This window comes from Pristis pectinata, chromosome 20 (assembly GCF_009764475.1).
Source record: "Pristis pectinata isolate sPriPec2 chromosome 20, sPriPec2.1.pri, whole genome shotgun sequence".
NCBI classification, from domain to species: Eukaryota; Metazoa; Chordata; class Chondrichthyes; order Rhinopristiformes; family Pristidae; genus Pristis; species Pristis pectinata.
The window spans coordinates 5,961,582-5,984,775 of record NC_067424.1 but is presented as its reverse complement, the minus strand read 5'-3'; the positions used below and the strand labels follow the sequence as shown (position 1 = coordinate 5,984,775).

Sequence of the window (23,194 nt, the reverse complement as noted above, 5' to 3'; positions counted from 1 at the left end):
GTCTTTGATTATGCCGGCTGCTTCACCAAGGCAACGAGAGGTAAAGACAAGAGTCCAAGGTGGGGAGGCTGGTTTCCATGGCGCACTGGGCTGTGTCCACAACTCTCTGCAGTTTCTTGCGGTCCTGGGCAGAGCAGCTGCCATACCAAGCTGTGATGCATCCAGATAGGATGCTTTCTGTGGTGCCTTGATAAAAGTTGGTGAATGTCAAAGGGGACATACCGAATTTCTTTAGCCTCCTGAGGAAGTAGAGGCACTGGTGAGCTTTCTTGGCTGTGGCATCTACGTGATTTGACCAGGACAGGACCAGGTGATGATCACTCCTAGGAACTTGAAGCTCTCAACCCTCTCAACCTCAGCACCGTTGATGTAGACAGGTGCATGTACACCGCCCCATTTCCTGAAGTCAATGACCAGCTCTTTTGTTTTGTTGACATTGAGGGAAAGGTTGTGTCATGATACCATGTCACTAAGCTCTCTATCTCCTTCCTGTACTCTGACTCATCGTTATTTGAGATATGGCCCACTACAGTGGTATCATCTGCAAACTTGTAGATGGAGCTAGAGCAGAATCTGGCCACACAATCATGAGTATATAGGGAGCAGAGTAGAGGGCTGAGGACGCAGCCTTGTGGGGCACCAGTGTTGAGAATAATCATGCTGGAGGTATTGCTGCCTATCCTCACTGATTGCGGTCTGTTGATCAGAAAGTCAAGGATCCACTTGCAGAGGGAGGTGTTGAGTTCCAGGTCTCGGAGTTTGGTGATGAGTTTGCTTGGAATTATAGTATTGAAGGCGGAGATGTGGTCAATAAACAAGTCTTTATTTGCCTGTCTGCACTGCATTTTCTCTGTAACTGTAACACTGTATTCTGCATTCTGTTTTTCCCTTTTGTACTACCTCAATGTATTATGCATGGAATGATCTATCTGGATGGCATGCAAGCGAAAGCTTTTCATTGTATTTCAGTATATGGGACAATAATAATCCAATTACCTAATCCCACTACAGATCCCCGCTTTGTTACAACAGGGGTCCGTTCCTGAGAACTGTTCGCAAGTCAGAAATACAGCCTCCTGCCAATATATTTAAACAAAAACATAGGCCAACCAAGGGTAACGTGTAGCTAAACCAGTGTGTTTAACTCGAACATTCAGATATTGCCACAAACCAAGTTCCCACCCGGCAGAAGATACCTGCAGCCCCACAGCATCCGGTAAATCCATCCCGCTGGTCTCCCAAATGTTCACCCACATGTACGGGCTGTACACAAGTCGGGCATTCGTAGCCTGAGAAGGACGTGTATTCCTTTCAAAGTATTTTATTACAACATCCTTTCCCAACCGCTGACATCAGGCTATAAGACTGATGGTTCAATGTGTTTTCTCTTCTCAAATAGTGGGGTGATAGAATTCGCCAATTCACAGGAATTATTCCTAAATCTATGGAACTTTTCCGCCGAGTTGGATCGTTCCTGGCCATGAATTGAGTCAGTAATATCTAATTCACAATTAGCATAAATTAAAACAAAATCCCAATAGGTAAAAGTCCACAATGGTACATTCTTACAAAGCAGTTTGATCACCAATCGGTGACCTTTCTTCACAACCACCTCTCCAACTCCACAAACACTGCCAGCCCTCTCTAATCTCAGCCCCAATCCCAGACCACATAACTTGGCCATGAACTTGTCACACAACAACCACATAACATGTCCACACCACACATTGCAGCTTCTAGGCAAACTGTTTTTAATGATATTGGTCACAGAGTAAGCCGTGACCAGGACACTAGTGATCTTTTGACACCATGGGATCTTTTGCGTCCACTTGAGATTCTCAGCATCTCTACTTTCTTAAAAGTTTAAGGAGATATAGCAGGTCATCGAAGACTCTGAAAAACTTCTACAGGTGTACAGTGGAAAACATTCTGACTGGCTGCATCACGGCCTGGTGTGGGAACTCCACTGCACAGCAACAGAAGAGGCTACAGACAGTGGTGGACTCAGCCAGTTCCATCAAGGGTACAGCTCTCTCCACTATCGAGGACATCTACGAGAGGCGATGTCTCAGGATGGCAACGTCCACCATCCGGGCCATGCCCTCTTCTCGATGCTACCATCAGGCAGGAGGTACAGGACCCTGAAGACCCACACCTCAAGGTTCAACAACAGCTTCTTCCCCACTGCCGTCAGGTTCTTGAACCCACCTGAAAAGCCTAATACAACTTCAGACTGTATCTTTTTTCTGCAGTCTCTCAATCTTGCACTGGAGTGATTATATTTATTTTGTTGGGGTTTTTTTGGGATGCATGTAAGATATGTATAATTTATATTAAGTTTATGTTAACTGCATGAATGGTATGCAAGACAAGTTTTTTACTGTACCTCGGTACATGTGGCAATAACAAACCAATACCAATACTCCTGCTCCTATCACCTTCTGTCCTTTGGGTGCAGAATCATGGACTGACTTAAGTGATCAGTGCCTATGGGATCTGCAACACAATGATCGTGAGCCACTGGCCCAGCTGGGAATTAGAAACATAGAAACATAGAAAACCTACAGCACATACAGGACCTTCGGCCCACAAAGTTGTGCCGAACATGTCCCTACCTTAGAAATTACTAGGCTTACCCATAGCCCTCTATCTTTCTCAGCTCCATGTACCTATCCAAAAGTCTCTTAAAAGACCCTATCGTATCCGCCTCCACCACCGTTGCCGGCAGCCCATTCTATGCACTCACCACACCCTGAGTAAAAAACTTACCCCTGACATCTCCTCTATATCTACTCCCCAGCACCTTAAACCTGTGTCCTCTTGTGGCAACCATTTCAGCCCTGGGGAAAATCCTCTGACTATCCACACCATCAATGCCTCTCATCATCTTATACATCTCTATCAGGTCACCCCTCATCCTTCATCGCTCCAAGGAGAAAAGGCTGAGTTCACTCAACCTGTTTTCATAAGGCATGCTCCCCAATCCAGGCATCATGCTTGTAAATCTCCTCTGCACCCTCTCTATGGCCTCCACATCTTTCCTGTAGTGAGGCAACCAGAACTGAGCACAATACTCCAAGTGGGGTCTGACCAGGGTCCTACATAGCTGCAATAACACCTCTCGGCTCCTAAATTCAATTCCACGATTGATGAAGGACAATACACCACATGCCTTCTTAACCACAGAGTCAACCTGTGCAGCTGCTTTGAGCGTCCTATGGACTCGGACTCCAAGATCCCTCTGATCCTCTACACTGCCAAGAGTCCTACCATTAATACTTTATTCTGCCATCATATTTGACCTACCAAAATGAACCACTTCACATTTATCTGGATTGAATTGTGCTGTCTCTTTCCCTTGAGTGGTAGCTCATTGGTTATCCAATTCAAGATTCCAAATCAAGACCTGATGGCATTCTTCTCAGCTATTTTCGGACCCCTGGCGTGGATCCATTGAGCCCTGGTGATTTGCATTCTTTAGAGCCTGTATTTTGCATGTTACTTAGTTTTGCTCATTTTGACCAGACCCCCATCCTGAATTGAATATTAACTAACCTTTGGGGTGTCCATTATCCAGCCCTTTTCTGTAGATGCCTCATGTAAATTAATCATGCTGTAAAAGACATTTGGACAGGTACATTGGATAGAAAAGGTCTCGAGGGATTTGGGCCAAACACAGACAAGTGGGATGAGCACAGATAGAGATTGTGGTCAGCATGGACGAGCTGGGCCGAAGGGCTGTATAACTCTGACTCTGGCTGCCTTCTACTTATTTTCATTCACAAAATCACTTGTATCCATTTTTACTTTGCTGCTCACCACCTTTTTGTCCTTTTCTGTAAACTAAAACATTTTTGATGTCACTGCAAGTTTTATTTACTCTCTTCGTAGCTCATGTCACTTGATTCATGTTCTGTGTCTCCCTCCCAGTTGTCAGTAGCCCTTCAGCTCTTGTAGTTTTGCATCTTTCATCAGATTTATTTAATCATTTTCACTTAAATACATTTTTAAAAATCTTTTTTAAAACTTCGAACTATGCCTTTTTAGAATTTGCAAAAGATCCACTTTTCTCTCCCCACGTACCACGGTGGCGCAATGGTAGAGTCGCTGCCTTGAAGCTCCAGAGATTCGAGTTCAATCCCGACCTCAGATAATGTCTGTGAGGAGTTTGCACGTTCTCATAGCAGCACCCACATCCCAAAGATCTGCAGGTTGGTAGGTTAATTGTACACTGTAGATTGCCCCCAGTGTGTAGGTGAGTCGTAGGATCTGAGAATGTGGGAGGAATTAAAGAAAAGCAGGATTGGGGCAGCACGGTAGTGTAGCGGTTAGCATAACGCTATTACAGCGCCAGCGACCTGGGTTCAATTCCCGCCACTGTCTGTAAGGAGTTTGTATGGTCTCCCCGTGTCTGCATGGGTTTCCTTCGGGTGCTCCGGTTTCCTCCCACATTCCAAAGACATACGGGTTAGGAAGTTGTGGGCATGCTATGTTTGCACCGGAAGTGTGGCGACACTTGCGGGCTGCCCCCAGAACACTCTACGCAAAAGATGCATTTCACTGTGTGTTTCATTGTACATGTGACTAATTTTATTGAATGTAGTATTAGTGCAGATGGGTGGTTGATGATCGGCATGGAATTGGTGGGCTGAAGGGCTTGTATCCATGCTGTACTCTCTGACCAACTTACGTTTGTCCTTGTAATGTACTGTACTGTGCTGCTGCAAAAGCTAATTTTCACGGCATTTATACCCTGTGTATGTATGCCTATGACAACAATACACTTGAACTTGAAGTCATCCTTGGTTACTAACTCCTTCTGGAGATGTTATCCCAGTGCAGCACTCTGTATACCACGGGATCAGTGACCTAGGTTTCACCCAGGCCCACTGAGCTACCCTTGGTTGTCGAGGACTGCTGTTCCTGGAAACCTACATAAATATTTAGGCTTATCCTAGAGAACTTGCTGATTTAAGACTAAAAGTAGTTCTTTTATCGTTCTGTACCATTAACAGTTTGATAACTTTATAATAACCTCTATCTATTTGGAGAGATATGATTTCAGTTAAATAAACTTAGGGTTATTTAGCATGGAATGCTGTTGGCACAAGTGTTGGCAAACAAAGTGGAAAAACTTGTTGACATTCACACCTCCAGACTTAATAATGGGCTGGGTAACATTATAAATACAATAGCGTATTCACAATATTAGAATCAGAATCAGATTTATTATCACTGACTTAGATTACATGAAATCTGTTGTTTTGTGGCAGCAGTACAGTGCAAAGACATAAAATTACAATAAATTACAAAAATAAATGAATTATGCAAAACAATGGAATAACGAGGTAGCGTTCATGGACCGTTCAGAAATCTGAAGGTGGAGAGGAAGAAACTGTTTCTGAATTGTTGACTGTGGGTCTTCAGGCTCCTGTACCTCCTCCCTGATGGTAGTCCCGGGTAGTGAGGGTCCTTGATGATGGATACTGCCTTCTTGAGGCACCGTCTCTTGAAGATGTCCTCGATGGTGGGGAGGGTTATGACCGTGATGGAGTTGGCTGAGTCTACAACCCTCTGCAGCCTCTTGCAATCCTGTACATTGGAGCCTCCATACCAGGCTGTGATGCAACCATTTAGAATGCTCTCCACCGTACATCTGTAGAAATTTGCAAGAGTCTTTGGTGACCTACCGAATCTCCTCAAACCCACAGGAAGGAAACTGCCAACTTACCCAGTCTGAGCTGTGTCTGTTTCCAACACAGAAACAAATTTATTCCCAAACTCCTAGACCTAGGACTCAGCACCCCCTCTGCAACTAGACCCTTGACTTCCTGACCAACAGACCGCAATCAATGAGGATACCTCCACCACGATTATTCTCAACATTGGTGCCCCACAAGGCTGCGTCCTCAGCCCCCTACTTTACTCCCTATACACTCACGATTATGTGGCCAGATTCTGTTCTAATTCCATTTACAAGTTTGCATATGACACGACTGTAGTGGGCCAGATCTCAAACAATGACAAGATGGAGTACAGGAAGGAGATAGCCTAGTGGATTGGTGTCAAGACAACAACTTCTCCGTCAATGTCAACAAAACAAAAGAGCTGGTCATTGACTTCAGAAAGTGGGGTAGAGTACATGCCCTTGTCTGTATCAATGGTGCTGAGATGGAGACAGTTGAGAGCTTTAAGTTCCTAGGTGCAAATATCACCAGTAATTTGTCCCGAACCAGCCACATAGATGCTATGGCAAAAGAAGCTCACCATTGCCTCTACTTCCTCAGAAGGTTAAGAAAATTCGGCATGTCCCTGATGACCCTCACCAATTTTTATCGATGCACCATAGAAAGCATCTTATCTGGATGCATCACAGCTCAGTATGGCGACTGCTCTGCCCAGGACCGCACAAAACTGCTGAGAGTTGTGGACACACGCAAACCAGCCTCCCCTCCATGGACTCTGTCTACACTTCCCGCTGCCTCGGGAAAGCAGCCAACATAATCAAAGACCCCTCCCACCCCGGTCATTCTCTCTTCTCTCCCATTGGGCAGAAGATACAAAAGCTTGAGACCACATACCACCAGGCTCAAGGACAGCTTCTATCCCACTGTTGTCAGACTCTTGGATGCACCTCTTATACATAGAACATAGAACAGTCCAGCACAGGAACAGGTCCTTCAACCCACGATGTTTGTGACAAGATAATTAAACTAGTAATTAAATGCCTAACTAAACTAATCCCTTCTGCCTACACAATGTCCACATCCCTCCATTCTCTGCATATTCATGTGCCTGTCTAAGAGCCTCTTAAATGCCTCTGTCATATCTGCCTCCAATACCACCAATTGCAACGCGTTCCAGGCACCCACCATACTCTGTATAGAAAACTTGCCCCACACATCTCCTTTGAACTTACTCCCTCTCACTTTAAATGCATGCCCTCTGGTATTAGACATTTCAACCCTGGGAAAAAGATACCGGCTGTCTATCTATTCCTTTCATAATCTTATAAACTTCTACCAGGTCTCCCCTCAGCCTCTGCCGCTCCAGAGAAAATAACCCAAGTTTGTCTAATCTCTCTTTATAGCACATCTTCTCTAATCCAGGCAGCATCCTGGTGAACCTCTTCTGCACCCTCTCCAAAGCCTCCACATCCTTCCTGTAATGGGGCGACCAGAATTGAATGGAATACTCCAGATGTGGCTTAACTAGAGTTTTATAAAGTTAAATATATGCTAAAGGTGAATTATTGATCTCTCAGTCTACCTCATCATTGCACTTTGTCTACCCATACTGCACTTTCTCTGTAACTGTAACACTGTATTCTGTCATTTCTTTTCCTTTTGTACTACCTTGATGTGCTCATGTATGGAATGATCTGGCTGGATGACACGCACACAAAACCCTTTCACTGTATCTCAGTGTATGTGACTATAATAAACTAATTACCAGTGACTTGGCCTCTGCAGCCCTCTGTGGTAATGGCTTCCAAAGATTCATCTCCCTCTGAGTGAGGAAATTTCTCCTCATCCCAGTCCTACGTCTCTTGCCCTGTAACCCGTGTCTATGCCCCCTCATTCTGGACCTCCAGGTAGGAGAAACATTTGCTCCACATCCAGTCTGTCAAGTCCTACCAGGATTTTGTAAGTTTTACTTAGATCCCTTCTTGTTCTTCTAAGCTGGCCTAGTCAAGCTAATCTCTGCTCATAGTGCAGCTCCACCACACAAAGACACACCAATGTGGTTGACATCCAACTGCACTGCACAACCAGCAGTTCAGGAACAAGAGATGGACAACAACACATGATTAAATAAAATAGAAAATAAACCTTCCCAGTTTACTCGAATGGTTGAAGGGATGTGATAGTTCAGCTCTGGGTTTAGACTGGGGAAGCTGGGTTTGTTCTCTTTGGAGCAAAGGCGGCTGAGAGGAGGTTTGATAGAGGTCGGCAAGGTCATGGCTGGTTTAGACATGGAGGGAAGATACTCCCATTAGCTGATGGTTCAAGGTCACTGGGGAACAGAATTCAAATGACCGAGACTTTATTTTGTGGAGCGCACTTATGGTCTAGAAGTCACTGCCTGCAGGGATGTTAGGAGGAGTGAACCAGAGCTTTCGGAAGGGCATTGGACAATACTCCATAGGGCTTTGAGGAAAGAACAAGGGAGTGGCACTGACTAAACTGTTCTCTGAAGAGCTGCCATTGACTCGATGAGTCAAACACCTTCTTTCTGTGACATAATGATTGTACTGAATGATCCTTCGATTATAGAATATACTGTATCATTGAAAAATCATGGACTGTATATCGACCAGGTTACCAATATCAGATTTTTTTTAACAATGCTTTATTAGTATTTATTGTTCACTAAGATCTCTACAGGAAAAATAGTTTATCAGAAAAAGAACAAAACATTATAGCCAAAAGATGTACCAGCGACAAGATAAATTGAAGCTAGCAAGGAAGACCATGTCAGAATAACAACAGAAACTCAAAAGTGTTTTGAGTGAAGGGATTCCGATCATCCAATCAAGGGAGATAATTGGTGTCATCGGGGAATTACTCGAAGATCCTCTCTACGTCCAGAGACACTGAAGGCAAGTTGGAAATAGGCATCTTAGACAGCTTTAGCGAATCCCATTCTATTGTTCCCTCTGTCGTAAATGGAGTAGAACTCTCTCAGGAAGACATCACCCAAGATCCAGAATGGTCCATCATCGGTGGGAGCAGACAGATAAGTTGCCTCAAGTGCAGCAAAACAGTAGTCATAACTCTGCAAAATGAGACAACAGACATCCATTAGACTCAGAGATGACCTCAAAGATTTATTAACCATCGAAGAAAACGTAATCATAGGTGCTTGGGTGTGCGATTATAAAGCTGTGACCTCTAGGGATAAAAACCCAGCACTGGAAGGTGGGCTTTAGCTGGTTTGATTTATCGACAGGGTAAACATAATGGTATTAAATTTTCTATAGCTATATTTGACTAAAAAGTTACCGAAATGCTTTCAGCTGGTATCTTCTATCTTTACAATTGTTCTGGCAGTAGAAATTGTAAAGATTTGTAAAAATTAGATAAAGAAAAAAATACTTTCTAAGAGTCACTACCAATACACACAAGGCCTGGATTTTGCAAGGAAATATTGGCTAAATTGTTGACATTCTGCCTTGTAACTTTTCAGGATTTTTCTGCACCCAAAAGGGAAAGGCTGGAAGTTGAGGCATCACAATGCGGGTGATGGATTCAAAGCACGGCACCCATTGTACGTACCGTCCTGATGTAGGCTGAAGCTGGGATGGTGAGTTCTGCTCCATTGATTATAAATGTCAACGAAGGCATGTTTGCAACGTCGTTACAGTTGACAACGAACTATTGAATAAAGAAGGAAAAGAGATATGCCATGTGCAGCTTAAAAAGGAAACATACATATAGGAAAAACCAGTACTAATTCCACAGATCACCCACTTCATGCAGCCCCATTTCCACCAGAGCAGACAGGAGCCGAGAAGTAGCTCTTATACTGATGACCTTTGGTGGAGTCAATTGGAAAACTATTCCCTCCGACTGAAGATTCAGTTGACGATTCTTACTGAGAATGAGAAGGGTTAAGAGATCTCTCTTCACCCAGGGAGTTTTTAACCATCAGAGAGGTATTGTTAAATGGTATTAAATAATCATTAAAACTTCCCGGTATTCTTGGATGGGGAAACTAAAAGACATTTTAAACTCAAAAGCCGTTCATTGTCTTTGTATTTGCTGAAGGCATTTGAAGTTGCACTATATAATATTAACTGTACATTCCAATAAAATTCCTTTGCTTTAGTGAAGAGGCTGCACAGGAGACTGGCAAGGAGGTAGCCAGGACAGGGAAATTGTACGAGGAAAGACTAGATGAGTGGGATTTGTTATCTTTGGAGCAGAGGAGGATGAGGTGTATAAAATTATTAAGGATCTGGATAGACTAACTGGATAGAAGGACCTCATTTCCATAGCAGAGGGCTCAAAAGACAAGGGGCATAGATTTAATTAGCAGAACGACTGGCGGGTGAGTTGGGGAAAAATGTTTTCACGCCAAGTACAGAGAGAGTCTGGGACTCTGTCCGAAAGAGCGGTGGAGACAGAAACCCTTCTCACATGTTAAACAACACCTAGATGTTTACTTGAAGAGCCTTCACTTGCAGGGCTAGAAGGTTGGATTAGGCTGGACGTCTCTTTTTTGACCAACAAAGACATGTTGGGCCAGCAGACCTCTTTCTGTGCTGTAGAGTTTCATGTCGAGTACAGGTCCATGTACTGATAATGCTTGCTATCATTATCACCAAGACTGGTTTCAAGACATCAGTGACTGTCACAGGTTTAAGAGGAGAAAGAGGGAATTGTGACAAAAATGAACCATGACCATATTCCAAAGACGTATGGGCTAGGAACTGTGGGCATGCCATGCTGGTGCTAGAAGAGTGGCGACACTTGCGGGCTGCCCCCAGCACATTCTTAGCAAACGCAAAAAGACTTATTTCACTGTGTGTTTCCATGTACATGTGACCAATAAATAAACATCTTATCTTATATATCTGATGAATATTGGAAGAGGCTCATGGAGCCAAACAGCCAACTCCTTGTCCTCTGTTCACAAGTCTCTCATTCACAGAGCTCCAGTTGCTTGTGGAAACAAGAGTCTAACAGGTCACAGGATAAAGGTAGAACTAAAATTGATATCCGGTCCAACTTGCACGTGTTTTGTGTCTTTTGACCCCTCTGCTGAGGGAAAGAGGTCTTTCCTACTCATTTCATTCAGCTCCTTTAAGTTGTATACATCTCATCCTCCACACCTCTAGAGAAAACCCCACTCACCCAGTCAGCAACATGATGATAAAGTGTAAATGATGATCCAATGGACAGGAATCGAAATTCTGCCATATTTTAAGGTAATTGGCACAAGGTTGGGGAAGATGAAGAGAAATTAGTCATGTGGTAAACTGTTGTAACCTGAAACAAACTGTATGAAAAGAGTGTGTAGACACAAGAGACGGCAGATACTGGAATCTGGAGCAACAAACAATCTGCTGGGGGAAATCAGCGGGTCGAGCAGCATCTGTGGGGGGAAAGGAATTGTTGACATTTCAGGTCGATACTCTGCATCAGGACTGAAATTGGAGAGGGGAGATGGCCGGTATAAAGAGGAGGAGGGGAGTAGAGCTGAGGAAGGATATGTGGCTGTAGAAGCGAGCCTTGGTAAGAACATGGTCAAGGAGCTGGAGAGCAGTAGAAACCACAGCAGGGGAGCAGTGAGAGAGGGTCTCACAGAACTCCCATCGGAGAGAAGAGGAAAACTTCTTCGAAATCCACTCCCCCTCTCCTCTTTATACCAGCCATCTCCCCTCTCCACTCTCAGTCCTGATACAGGGTCTCAACCCAAAACATTGACAATTCCTTTCCTCCCACAGATGCTCCTTGACCCACTGAGTTCTTCCAGCAGATTGTTTGTTGTATGAAAAGAGCTGTGGAAACAGATTCAAGATAACTTTTAAAAGGGATTTAGATAAATACATAAAAAGGGAGGCAATTGCAGTGGGGAAGTGAAGGGGTATATTTTTATGGCAGTTGCAATGATGCAGCTGGTAAAACATGCTGTAAAGGAACAGGTATCCTATCAACTTGCTAAAAATGTCCCAGAGATATACAAGGTGGCTTAATTGGCTCAAAATGGAATGTCTTCTAAGGCATAATGAGCAAGAGGCTTATTCCTAAAGCAGTTAAACTCTCTAGGAAGTAAACATCTGGAAACATCGATGTTGCTTCTAATAAAAGGAAGAGTTACAAGTGACCCCTGATGAATGGTGACACTAATTGACCAACTGGATTAAAGGAATGTCTTGTTGGGACCAGGATAGGGTCAGAATCTCAACCCTGGTAGATCAAAACAGTAGTAGTTAAATATCTGAAGATTGGTGAAGAAAAGGTTCATCATGATGTTCAACCTTAGAACAGGATAATACAGATCACATAATTGTATTAAAGTAAGATAAGATATAAGATATTTATTCATTAGTCACATGTACATCGAAACACACAGTGAAATGCATCTCTTTGCATTGCTGAGAATGTGCTGGGGGCAGCCCGCAAGTGTGGCCACGCTTCCGGCACCAACATAACATACCTACAGCTCCTAACCCATACATCTTTGGAATGTGGGAGGAAACCAGAGCACCCGGAGGAAACACACACAGACACTGGGAGAACTCCTTACAGACAATGGCGGGAATTGAACCCGGGTCACTGGCGCTGTAATAGCGTTACACTAAGGCTATAGTAACCACTGGATGAGTTGTGATGCTCACTTTATCATGGAACTCTGCATTTAAGTGACTTCCTTAGACGTGCTTGCATGAACTGGTGAACAAAGGAACTCAAGTTTCAACTGGCTAATGTGGGAGTGGGAGAGGATCGAGGTCCCACAACAGGAGGGAGCAGGGGAGAAGGACAAACTGGACACTTTTTTCAGAGAGACAAATAGTATAGACCGGAAGGCCTTGACATTTTTGTCCTGGCTAACTGTAAGTCTGATTATCGGAATTCTACCAAACTTTGTGGAAATTAGCCAACTCAAAATTATTAATGATTTAATGGTGTAACTAAAACTAACTTTATTTCGGACCCATACAACGATGACGGAGATGGTTATTCTCTACAATCAGATGCATTAGGCTTGAATCTATGGACTTTGTTCAATGCAGTTCCATTGTGAGAAGCGATAAGTATCAGCGCTGGTGAAAGTTCCGGAAAGTGCATCGACTAACAATCATGACCAGGCGCTTACCTCTCCATACTCGTTCTCTGTTGCACCAATGTATTGCAGCAGTTCTGTCAACTCCTGACTTGGTGCAGTGAGGTATGAAGTCCCAGTGTCAACCATAGCTTGGCATCCTTGGGAACAGAAGGTTGATTGGCCATTGAGAAGCACACTGAATGACAGAATAAAATCAAGTTTATCTCATTGTTCTTAAAATATTAATTTATAACCAGGTTTTAACAAAACCATTTTTCTCAGTTTAATTGCTTGTCTTTTTATTTTTTTATGCTTGGGAAGTTCTATCTGTTCTAGAGTCATAGAATAATACAGCACGGAAACAGACCCTTCAGCCCAACACGTCCAGGGTGCCCACTTAAACCAGTCCTATTTTGCCCATATCCCTCTAAACCTTTCCTATCCATGTACCTGTCCAAATGTCTTTTAAATGTTTTTATTGTACCTGCCTCAACTACTTTCTCCAGCAGCTCATTCCACGTGTGCGCCACCCTCTGCGTGAAGAAGTTGCCCCTCAGGTCCCTTTTAAATCTTTCCCCTCTCACCTGAACCAATGCCCTCTAGTTTCTGGTTTCCTTTCTTTGGGAGAAAGGCTGTGCATTCACTCTTTCTATGCTCCTCATGATTTTATACACCTCTATAAGGTCACCCCTCAGTCCCAGCCTGCCCAGCCTCTCCCTACTATAACTCAAGCCCTCGGGTTAGCTATTTCTCTGAATCCAAAAACCTTGTCCTCATTTTCTGCCTTCAGTCTTGTTCACTCATCACTCAGATCTCTTCTTTAGCTTTTCTCACTTTAAAATTACCCTTTAATTCCTGAGACACGAGAGATTGCTGATGCTGGAATTCGAGCAACACACAAAATGCTGGAAGAACTCAACGGGTTTTAAACCTGACCCACTGAGTACTCCAGCATTTTGTATTTTGCCCGTTATTTCATGTTCTGTTCACAGCTTTCACCCATTGCAGATTCAAACTAGTTTCTCTTCCAACTTATTGGAATCTCACTGAGATATTCTACCAAATGACTTTGAAAGTCTGCTCAAGGGATCCATCATCTCTATTTCCCGAATGGATTCAAGGGCATTCCATGCAGAACACATGTTGTCAAAGATATTTTTCTACACACTTTCTGAGGGACTGATCACTAAATTCTCTGTCAACACGAAGATCAATGGTAAAGTAAGGATATAAGGAGCTTATGAAGAGATAGGTTAAAGATCTGGCAAATGGAGTATAATGTGGGAAATTGCAGGAAAAAAAGCATATTATCTTAATGATGAGAGATTAAGGAGCTCTGAGATGCAGAGAAATCTAGTCCTGGAGTGCGGTTTGCAGGAGGATAGAATGAAGGTACAGGAATTAACTAGGAAGCAGAATGCTATTGTTCATTGCAAGGGGAATTGGACATAAAGTATAGAGGCTCTGCTTCAATTACATGGGGTCTTTGGTGAGACTACATCTGGAGTATTGTGTACAGTATTGGTCTCCTTATCAGTAATGTGTTGGAATCATTGCAGAGAGAGTTTACTAGATTAACTACTGCAATGGACAGATTGCCTCCTGAGGAAAGATTGGACCGGCGAGGCTTGCATCTGTCTATTTAGGAGACCTTTTCCCAGGGTGGCAATGGCTAACACAAGGGGACATAATTTTAAGGTGACTGGAGGAAGATATAAGGGGGATGTCAGGGGTTAGTTTTTTTTACACAGAGAGTGGTGGGTGCGTGGAACACACTGCCAGCAGAGGTTGTGGGGCAGATACATTAGGGACATTTAAGAGACTCATAGATAGACACATGAATGATAGAAAAATAGGGGGCTATGTGGGAGGGAAGGGTTAGATGGATCTTAGAGCAGGATAAAATGTCGGCACAACATCGTGGGCCGAAAGGCCTGTTCTGCGCTGTAGTGTTCTATGTTCTATGTTTAAATGTCTGTCTGATGCAAGTGTGTAGGTGAGTGGTAAACTCTGAGGGGAGTTGGTGGGGATATGAGGAGAATAAAATGGGAATAGGTAGGACTAGCTCTTAATGGTCATTGAAGAATCCATGGACTGAAGGACCCGTTTCAGTGCTGTGTGACTCTAAACACAGAGCATGTGCTCATAATGTGTCTTATCTATAGACCAACAAATATGACAGTTATTAAATTTATCTGATGTATACAGGGATCTAAAAGTTGGCTGTTGCATCAGGCTATTGGGCGTTCTATAGGCCACTGGCAATGTTAAGGTTCCGCTCTGTATCTACTTACCCTTGCATGGGGATGAGCCAGTACAGTTCCTGAAGCACAGAGACCCAGACTATTTGGCCAGTGTACTTGCTGCTGTCAATTCCTCCAAACGTCACTTCACCGCCATTTGGACTATTCGGAACACTGGAATGAGAGAATAAGTCAGTTGTACTAACACTAACAATCTGTGTCTCAGCAACTTTCAGTCAGTTTCAGACTGCTGACTGATATGTCAGTCCCACTGTCTCCACCACTCATAGGTGTTGCCCCATGCCTGGTGTGGGGAAAACGCACCGCCTTAAATCCTGTATCAGAACCAGTACAAGTGGTTTGACGATAAAAGATTCATCATTGTTGTTAATAACATTGTAAGCTCATGTTACCCACACAAGATTCTTTTATACATCTATCAGATTAAGCCTCCTTAGCTCCAGGGAGAACGAGCCCAGCTTACCCAATCTCTCCCCATAACCAGAGTCCGCCAATCCAGGCAATATCCTGGTGAATCTCCGGATCTTCACTGAAGGACTACAGTGGTTCAAGAAGGTGGCTCACCACCACATTCTCCTGTGTGATTAAGGGTCAGCAATAAATGTCAGCATTTCCCAGTGATACCCAGATCTCAAAACATGAATAAAGAAAATCTCTTCATGATTATAAAGATCTCCGTTAGATTGCCCTTCAACCTTCTTTCAGAACATAGAACAGTACAGCACAGGAACAGGCCCTTCAGCCCACAATGTCGGCACTGAACATGATGCCAAATTAAACCAAATCTTTTCTGCCTGCACATGATCCCTATCCCTCCATATTCATGTGTTATTCAAACGCCACCATCATATCTGCTTTCACCATGTTCCAGGCACCCACCATGCTCTGTGTAAAAAAAAACTTGCCCCACACATCACCTTTAAGCTTTCCCCCTCTTATCTTAAATGCATGTCCTCTAGTACTTGGACATTTCTACCCTGGGAAAAAGATTCTGCATGTCTCAAGAGAAAAGAGGCAGTAATAAAAGCCCATCAGTTTGGCGGTGACGCTGTCAACATTTCGGCTAGGTGCCGCACTCTCACCTGCCCAGATACACGGAGAATATAGGTTGCGACACCAGATGGTCATTCATCATGCCATCGAACACGGGTGTGGCACCACCTGCTGAAAGCGCGGGGTAGGAGAGACCAAGGATTCCATCAAACTTCGAGTAGTAGAAGGCTGTACCAGGTTCAGTCACACTGAGGCCAAATTCCTGGTTTGGAATAGAAATTCCAGCAACCTTGGGAAAAGAAAGAGAGAACCAGACATTGTCACAACGAGATTGAGTTGTTACTCTATCCCAGCAGCCTGACTACAGACTCAATAATTGCAACTGTGCTCCCAGTGCTCTACACTTCAAAAATTACCAACACACTCTGTTCTCTTTTTGGAATTTTGTTCTTCCAACATACCTCACCAGACTAGAGACCTGCTGCCAAACTCTTCATGATGGCAATGCTGTTACAAGGAGCAAGGCAGCTGAAGCAATTCCTAGATCCCAAATGGGTGTTTAGGAAGCAACAAACAATCTGCTGGAGGAAATCAGTGGGTCGAGCAGCATCTTAGGAGGGAAAGGAATTGTTGACGTTCTGGGTTGAAACTCTGCCTTAAGATTATTTTAAAGGTTTAGGGAGATTTGAGCCAAACACGGGCAAATGGGACTAGCTTAGATGGGCATCTTGGTCGGCATGGACCAGTTGGGCTGAAGGGCCTGTTTCCATGTTGTGGGACTCTGTGACTAATACTCACTGCTCTAATAAAGGAAACACTGCAGCCAATTTTGGGTATGGGGGTCACAAGGCAAGTGAGGGATAATATGCATTCAGTCAAGAGCTGGGAATAGCAGCTTAGGATGTGATCTGTGCGGCCCTTAAAGATGGCTATCCCAGCCTTTCCCAAGTTCACAGTCATTAAATGATCAGTGACTATTTCAAGCCCTTCACAAAATCTATGCTATTCCTCACTTGCTGTGGCATTTCTTCAGATGCACAAATTGGCTAGAAATAGTCACTTTTAATTTAATGAAACATAGAACAGTATAGCACAGGAACAGGCCCTTCTGCCCACTATGTCTGTGCCAATGTGATGCCGAATTTAAACTAAACCTGTCTGCCTGTACATGATCCATATTCCTCCATTCCCTGCACATTCAATCTAAAAGTCTCTTAAACACCACGATCATATCTGTTTCCACCCACCACCCCTGGCAGCACATTCAAGCACCTACCATTCTCTGTGTGTATATATTAAAAACAACTTGCCCCACACATCTCCTTTAAACTTTCTCATTCTTTGCTTAAATGCATGTCCTTTTGTATTTGACATTTCTGCCCTGGGGAAAAGATTCTGACCAGCTAATACCTCATATTATCTTATAAACTTCCACCAGGTCTCCCCTCAGCCTCTGACGCTCCAAGTTTGTTGAACCTCTCCTTATAGCTCACGCCCTCTGTTCCAGGCTGCATCCTGTTAAACCTCTTTTCTGCAGCCCTTCCAAAACCTCTGCATCCTTCCCGTAATAGGATGACGAATAATAGACCGTGAAATTGGGGGAAAAACAACTTTTCTCAAAATATGCTGACCCTATCATTTGTCCCTTGCATCGATATCACCTTTGTCAAACCTCTGGTGTACGTCCTGCAGGTAGATACTCCTGGGGTTGGTTTGTGATCTGTGGGAATGGAATAGCCCCCTCCCTTTGCATGCTTGGCTGCACTCCCAGCTTGGTTGAAGGTTGCGGGTGCAAATCCCACAGCAGACTCTTGAACAGAAATTCCAACCAGGTGGATTGGTGTGGTACTGAGGGAGTGCTGCACTGCCAGATATGCCATATTCCCATTGAGACACTGACCCAACGTGCTGGCTGCTCTCTCAGTTGTAACGTAAATGATAGCATGGTAGCATTCTGTGTAAGAGCATGAGCATTCTCTCTGCCTCAAGCAAAATTACTGATTGCCCAATTATCTCATCACTGTTTCTGGGATCATACTCTGCACAAAATGGATAAAACAGAATGCTTTAATAACTGCAGGTTGCCTTGGGATTCCCAAGTTCCATTAGATGATGGGTGCCTGTTTGGTGATGCTACTCAATACTTACATTCACTGTATCATAGCCAAAAAATCCAGTCAAGCTACCAGAGCCATAAAATATTTCAAAGGTTTGTTTGTTGGTGCTGAACGTAGAGGACTGCTGTGGATTGTACCTGTTGTGATTCCCTGGAGAGAAAGAAATGAATCAGGCTCCATTAAAAGGCAAAGCAAGAGCAACTACGTGAAGAAGTAGCCAGCCTCTGCAAGTTATACTCACTGCATGTTGGGCTGTCACAGTAGATGGAGGCGATCCAAAGATTTGATGAGCCAGTGTCAAACAGAACTTCGAAGCTTTGGGCTGGAGTTCCAATCGTAATAGGTCCATAGTAGAAGTTCTGATGCAGGAGAGGGGATGAAATTAGAAGTTTTCACTTTTTATTGCATTATATTTTCTTTTTTGCCAAAACAAGCTTATTGTTGAGTCATTAAGAACAACATAAAATTACGCTAGTATTTGTTCTGGAAATGAAAATAAACAGAAAATGAGGGTAGATTTGGTTGTTCGCTGATTATGCTACTTCGGATTCACATTGGTTTATCAAGGTGTGGTGAAATTCCTTGCTCGCGTAAAGCTCACAATATACATGGTAATAATGAATACAACGATAAACAGAGCAACGAGAACAAGGAATGGTGCAGAGTACCAGTAGTGCAAACTGAGGTAGGTAAGGTGGACGGTAACAGTCTTTTCCACAGGGTAGGGGAGTCCAAAACTAGAGGGTATAGGTTTAAGGTGAAAGGGGAAAGATTTAAAAGGGACTTGAGGGGCAACTTTTTCCACGCAGAGGGAGGTGAGTATATGGAACGAGCTGCCGGAGGAAGTGGGTGAGGCAGGTACAACAGTATCAGTTAAGAAGCGGGGCTTGGAGGGATATGGGCCAAACGCAGGAAATTGGGACTAGCTGGGTGGGCACTGTGGTCGGCATGGACTGGTTGAGCCAAAGGGCCTGTATCCGTGCTGTATTGCTCTATGAGTCTAGTGCAAAAAGAAAAGCGAAAGTGCAGTAATGTGAGACTGTGGCAGCAGACCACCGGGCAAGGGGATGTGTAGGAGGTGATTGGTTCAGAAGTCTGACGGCAGTGGGGAAGAAACTGTTCTTGAGTGTGGTTATCTGAGCTTGCAAGCTCCTGTATCCTCTCCCAGAAGGTAGAAGAGAGAAAATGGCCATGGTGGCAGGCATCCTTGATGAAACTATTAGCCTTTTTGATGCAACGCAGTCAAGATTCATAGAATGTCAAGGCAAAGCAACAACATATTTATTACCCTTCCCTAATTGCCTTTGAAAATGTGGTGATGAGCAGTCCTTCTGAAAAAGATACTTTCACAGTGCATAAGGAGTTCTAGGGCTTAGACCAGTGATGATGAAGGGATTTTGACATCGTTCCAAGTTATGCTAGTGGAGGTGATTCTTAGATCTTCATATGTTTCTACTTGCCCTTGTCCTCCTAGACAGTGGAGGGGACAGGTCGGGAGGTTCTTGCAGAGTCATAGACAGATATAGCACAGAAACAGCCCAACGTCCACCCATTGTTACATTAATCCTACCCCAACTCATTTTATTCTCCCTATATTCCCAGCAATTTCCCCCAGATTCTACCACTTGCCTGCACACTTGGGGAAATTTACAGTGGTCAATTAACCTACCAACCTGCATGGTTTTGGTATGTGGGAGGAAACCCATGCAGTCACAGTGTAAACACACAGACAGCACCCGAGGTCAGGAGCAGACCCTATGGTACTGCTGAAGGATCTTTGGCAAGTTGATGCAAAGCACATCTTCGAAGGTGACACACTGCAGACCTTGCTCTCTTGTGGTGGAGGGAGTGATTGGTGGTGGATGGGATGCCAATCAGGTGGGTTACTTTGTCCTGGATGGTGCCCAGCTTCTCATCCAGGACACTCCTGACTTGTGCCTTGCAGATAGTGAAAAGACTGTGGGAAGACAGAAGTCACTTAGTGCAGGTTTCCCAGCCTCTGAACTGCTGTTACAGCATTTTTATATGGCTGGTCCTGTTAAATACCTGGTCGACGATGATCACCCCATTGCTAACCCTTATACGTTGCTGATGGTTGATTCGGCAATGGCAAAGCCTTTGGCACTCAGGGGAAGATGGTTACATCTACTTTAGTTGGAGGTAGTCTTTTCCTGGCTCTTTCATGATACACATTATCCCTGTTCCCTGAAAGTGGTGAGATGATTGACAAGGTGGTGAAGGTGTCAAATGGTATGCTTGCTTTCATTAGACAAGACATTGAGTTACAGCTGTATAGAACACTGGTGAGACTACACCTGGAATACTGCGTGCAGTTCTGGTCTCTATACTATCGGAAGGATGTGATTAAGCCGTGGAGGGTGCAGAATAGGTGTTGTCCGGACTGGAAGGCTTGATCTTGAGCCGCCAGAGGAAGTAGTAGAGGCGGGTACAATTATAACGTTTAAAAGACATTTGGACAGGTCCATGGATAGGAAAAGTTTAGAGGGATATGGGCCAAATGTAGGCAAATGGGACTAGCTTAGGTAGGTACCTTGGTCCGCATGGATGAGTTGGGCCGAAGGGCCTGTTTCCATGTTGTATAACTCTAAGACAGTGAAATTAATTGCACTTATCAGTCCCATTGCACGCTACTTCATTATCTGAGGAACTGTGTTCTTCTAAGTAAAGTGGACAAACCAGAAGGAATTACACTGAGAACCAAGCACTGAACCAAGTAATGAAAGTGCTGGCAGAGTTTAGAATCACCAGCCTTGATTGCTCTTTGTGACGTTTGGTGCGGGAGTTGGTCTGTGCTGGACCTCCAGCCCAATGTAGCGCCGCATTAGCCCCATCCTTGAGTAACTGCATTTCCTCTCTCCTCTTTAAAGTAGGTTTCTTTTTCACTTACATCTATGTTATTCAGGAGTGGTTCATCTGCAGCCTCTGTCTGGTATCCAGGAAAGAGATGCCGGTATTTCAAGGCTGGGTCCCTCTTATGGGTTTCTAAAAACTGTTTCAGCTCCCCACGCTCCTTAAGGATCTCACGGATAGACTTACATCTGTACAAAGGCACTCTGTAATGATGAAAAAAAAACACATTCGCAAAGATTTGGACAGGATTTGCTTTATAATCGGAAATCGTGAACTATGCCATTGTTCCAACTTTCAACAAGGGCTCAAACGAAAAAATGTCTAGCTCCAGTGAAACTAAAGGGTGAAAATGTGAACCTCAAAAAAATAATAATCTTGATTTATTCATGCAGTTGATTCATGGTGACTTTTTTGAACTAAATTCACATGGTACCCCAAAACACAACTTTGGATATACATTTCCACAAATTATTTTCAAAAAATCCCCTAAATTGAAAGAATGGAGGATTTCAAGACACAAGAGATTCTGCAGATGCTGGAATCTGGAGCAACAAACACAAAATGCTGGAGGAACTCAGCAGGTCAGGCAGCATCTATGGAGGGAAATAAACAGCCAAAGTTTCGGGTCCTAATGAAGCATCTCGACCTGAAACGTCGACTGTTTATTTCCCTCCATAAGTACAGCCTGACCTGCTGAGTCCTGCAGCATGTTGCAGGGGTTTCAAGAGTTCAATTTAATAACAATTGAAATGCTATATTGTCAAACATTAGAACATACATGCTTCATTTCTTGCAAGGAAGTTTCCACAGTTTCTCACAGAATTCCAGTCTATCCCCACTGTACTCCACTAATTGCCTTTGAGAGTTCCTTGGCGCAGATGGCAAATCCTTCGACCAAGGTTCAAGGAGGGGTGGTGGACCATGGATTATTGTTGTTATCTCTCCAACGTTATATCCCTATATTCTTCATTTTCCCTCCTCTAATTGGATACTCAATCAATGCTTTAGATTGAATCATTTAAGCAGAGCAGCCTGAATCAGTTGGTAAGTGATACCCCTGACAGGTTGTAGGAATGAGATCCAACACCTTAGGTGGGTGGTGAGGGAGGACTGCTTTCTCAGAAATGATGAAGGGTCTCAACCCAGTACGTCGATTATCCATTTCCCTCCACAGATGCTGCCTGGCTAGCTAAGTTCCTCCAGCAGTTTATTTTTTTGCTCCAGATTCCAGCATCTGCAATCTCTTGTGTCTCCATGTTTCTCAGAGGTACCTTGTTTGGTTGAGATATTAAGCTACTATCTGTACGATTAGGTAGCTGTTACAGCTCTAATGCACAGGAGGCAATGTCTTCAATACGAAACATCCGCTCTGTTTCTCTTTCCACAGATGCTGCCCGACCTACTATGCATTTCCAGCATTTTATGTTTTTATTATGAACAGAAGGCAGGACTGGTGTTCAAATGGGATAATCCTTCACCCAAACTGAAGCAAGTTTTTGTGATATCTAATTTCCTGATTATATACATGCAAATTTTATCTCACCATCCTTAGTTCTACAGTGTGAATAACAATTATGGTATTAACTAGCCTTTTTGCCCATATATGGCTAATATGTGAATGTCCTTGAAGCCTAGCTATGAGGCAGAATTAACTAGTGTCTCTTCCCCCTTTGAAAACAAACTTCTGTAAGAACTAATGTATAAACTGGTGAAAATGTCAAGTGATGGAAACTTATTAAACCTTTTAAGGACTTACTTGTGCAGACCCTCAGAAAGCTGGATACAGACTAAGATGAAGATTAACCACTTCATTCTGCTCCTTGGATGTGGTCTTCCGAAATACTGGAGTCAGGAAAGGTCCACGCAATTCCTCGGAATGTGACAGAGATCGGAGCAATTTAAGTGTTTTTATATTTGAAATCAAACAGGTGACTTGCTTTTCAACCACTGGTGAAGGTCATTTTAACTCAAAATGTAAATTGAATTCTATTGTTCTTTCCCATACAAATAAAGTAATCTTAAGATACTTCTTTAACCTTGAATAAAGTTTCACAGCCAGGTTTCCATTTGAAAACAAACCAATTTCGGATAACTGTATTGTCTCACTAAAATATGCTATATCAAGGAGAAATGAAGGTATTCCACAAAGCATATAGCTGTGTTGGATTTATGTTA

The 23,194-nt window shown here is 43.6% G+C and overlaps 1 protein-coding gene across 1 annotated transcript; it reads right to left on the bottom strand.

Annotated features, from left to right (window-relative positions):
- Positions 1 to 8,573: 8,573 nt before the first annotated feature.
- On the bottom strand, positions 8,574 to 22,866 carry LOC127581068 (gastricsin-like). The gene is made up of 9 exons (XM_052035137.1): positions 22,776 to 22,866; positions 21,057 to 21,222; positions 18,390 to 18,507; positions 18,180 to 18,298; positions 16,121 to 16,320; positions 15,069 to 15,191; positions 12,826 to 12,970; positions 9,279 to 9,377; positions 8,574 to 8,778 (listed from the first exon to the last, which is right to left on the bottom strand). The coding sequence occupies exons 1-9, from the start codon at positions 22,829 to 22,831 to the stop codon at positions 8,623 to 8,625; spliced, it is 1,182 nt and encodes a 393-aa protein (XP_051891097.1). The 5' UTR covers positions 22,832 to 22,866; the 3' UTR covers positions 8,574 to 8,622.
- Positions 22,867 to 23,194: the final 328 nt, after the last annotated feature.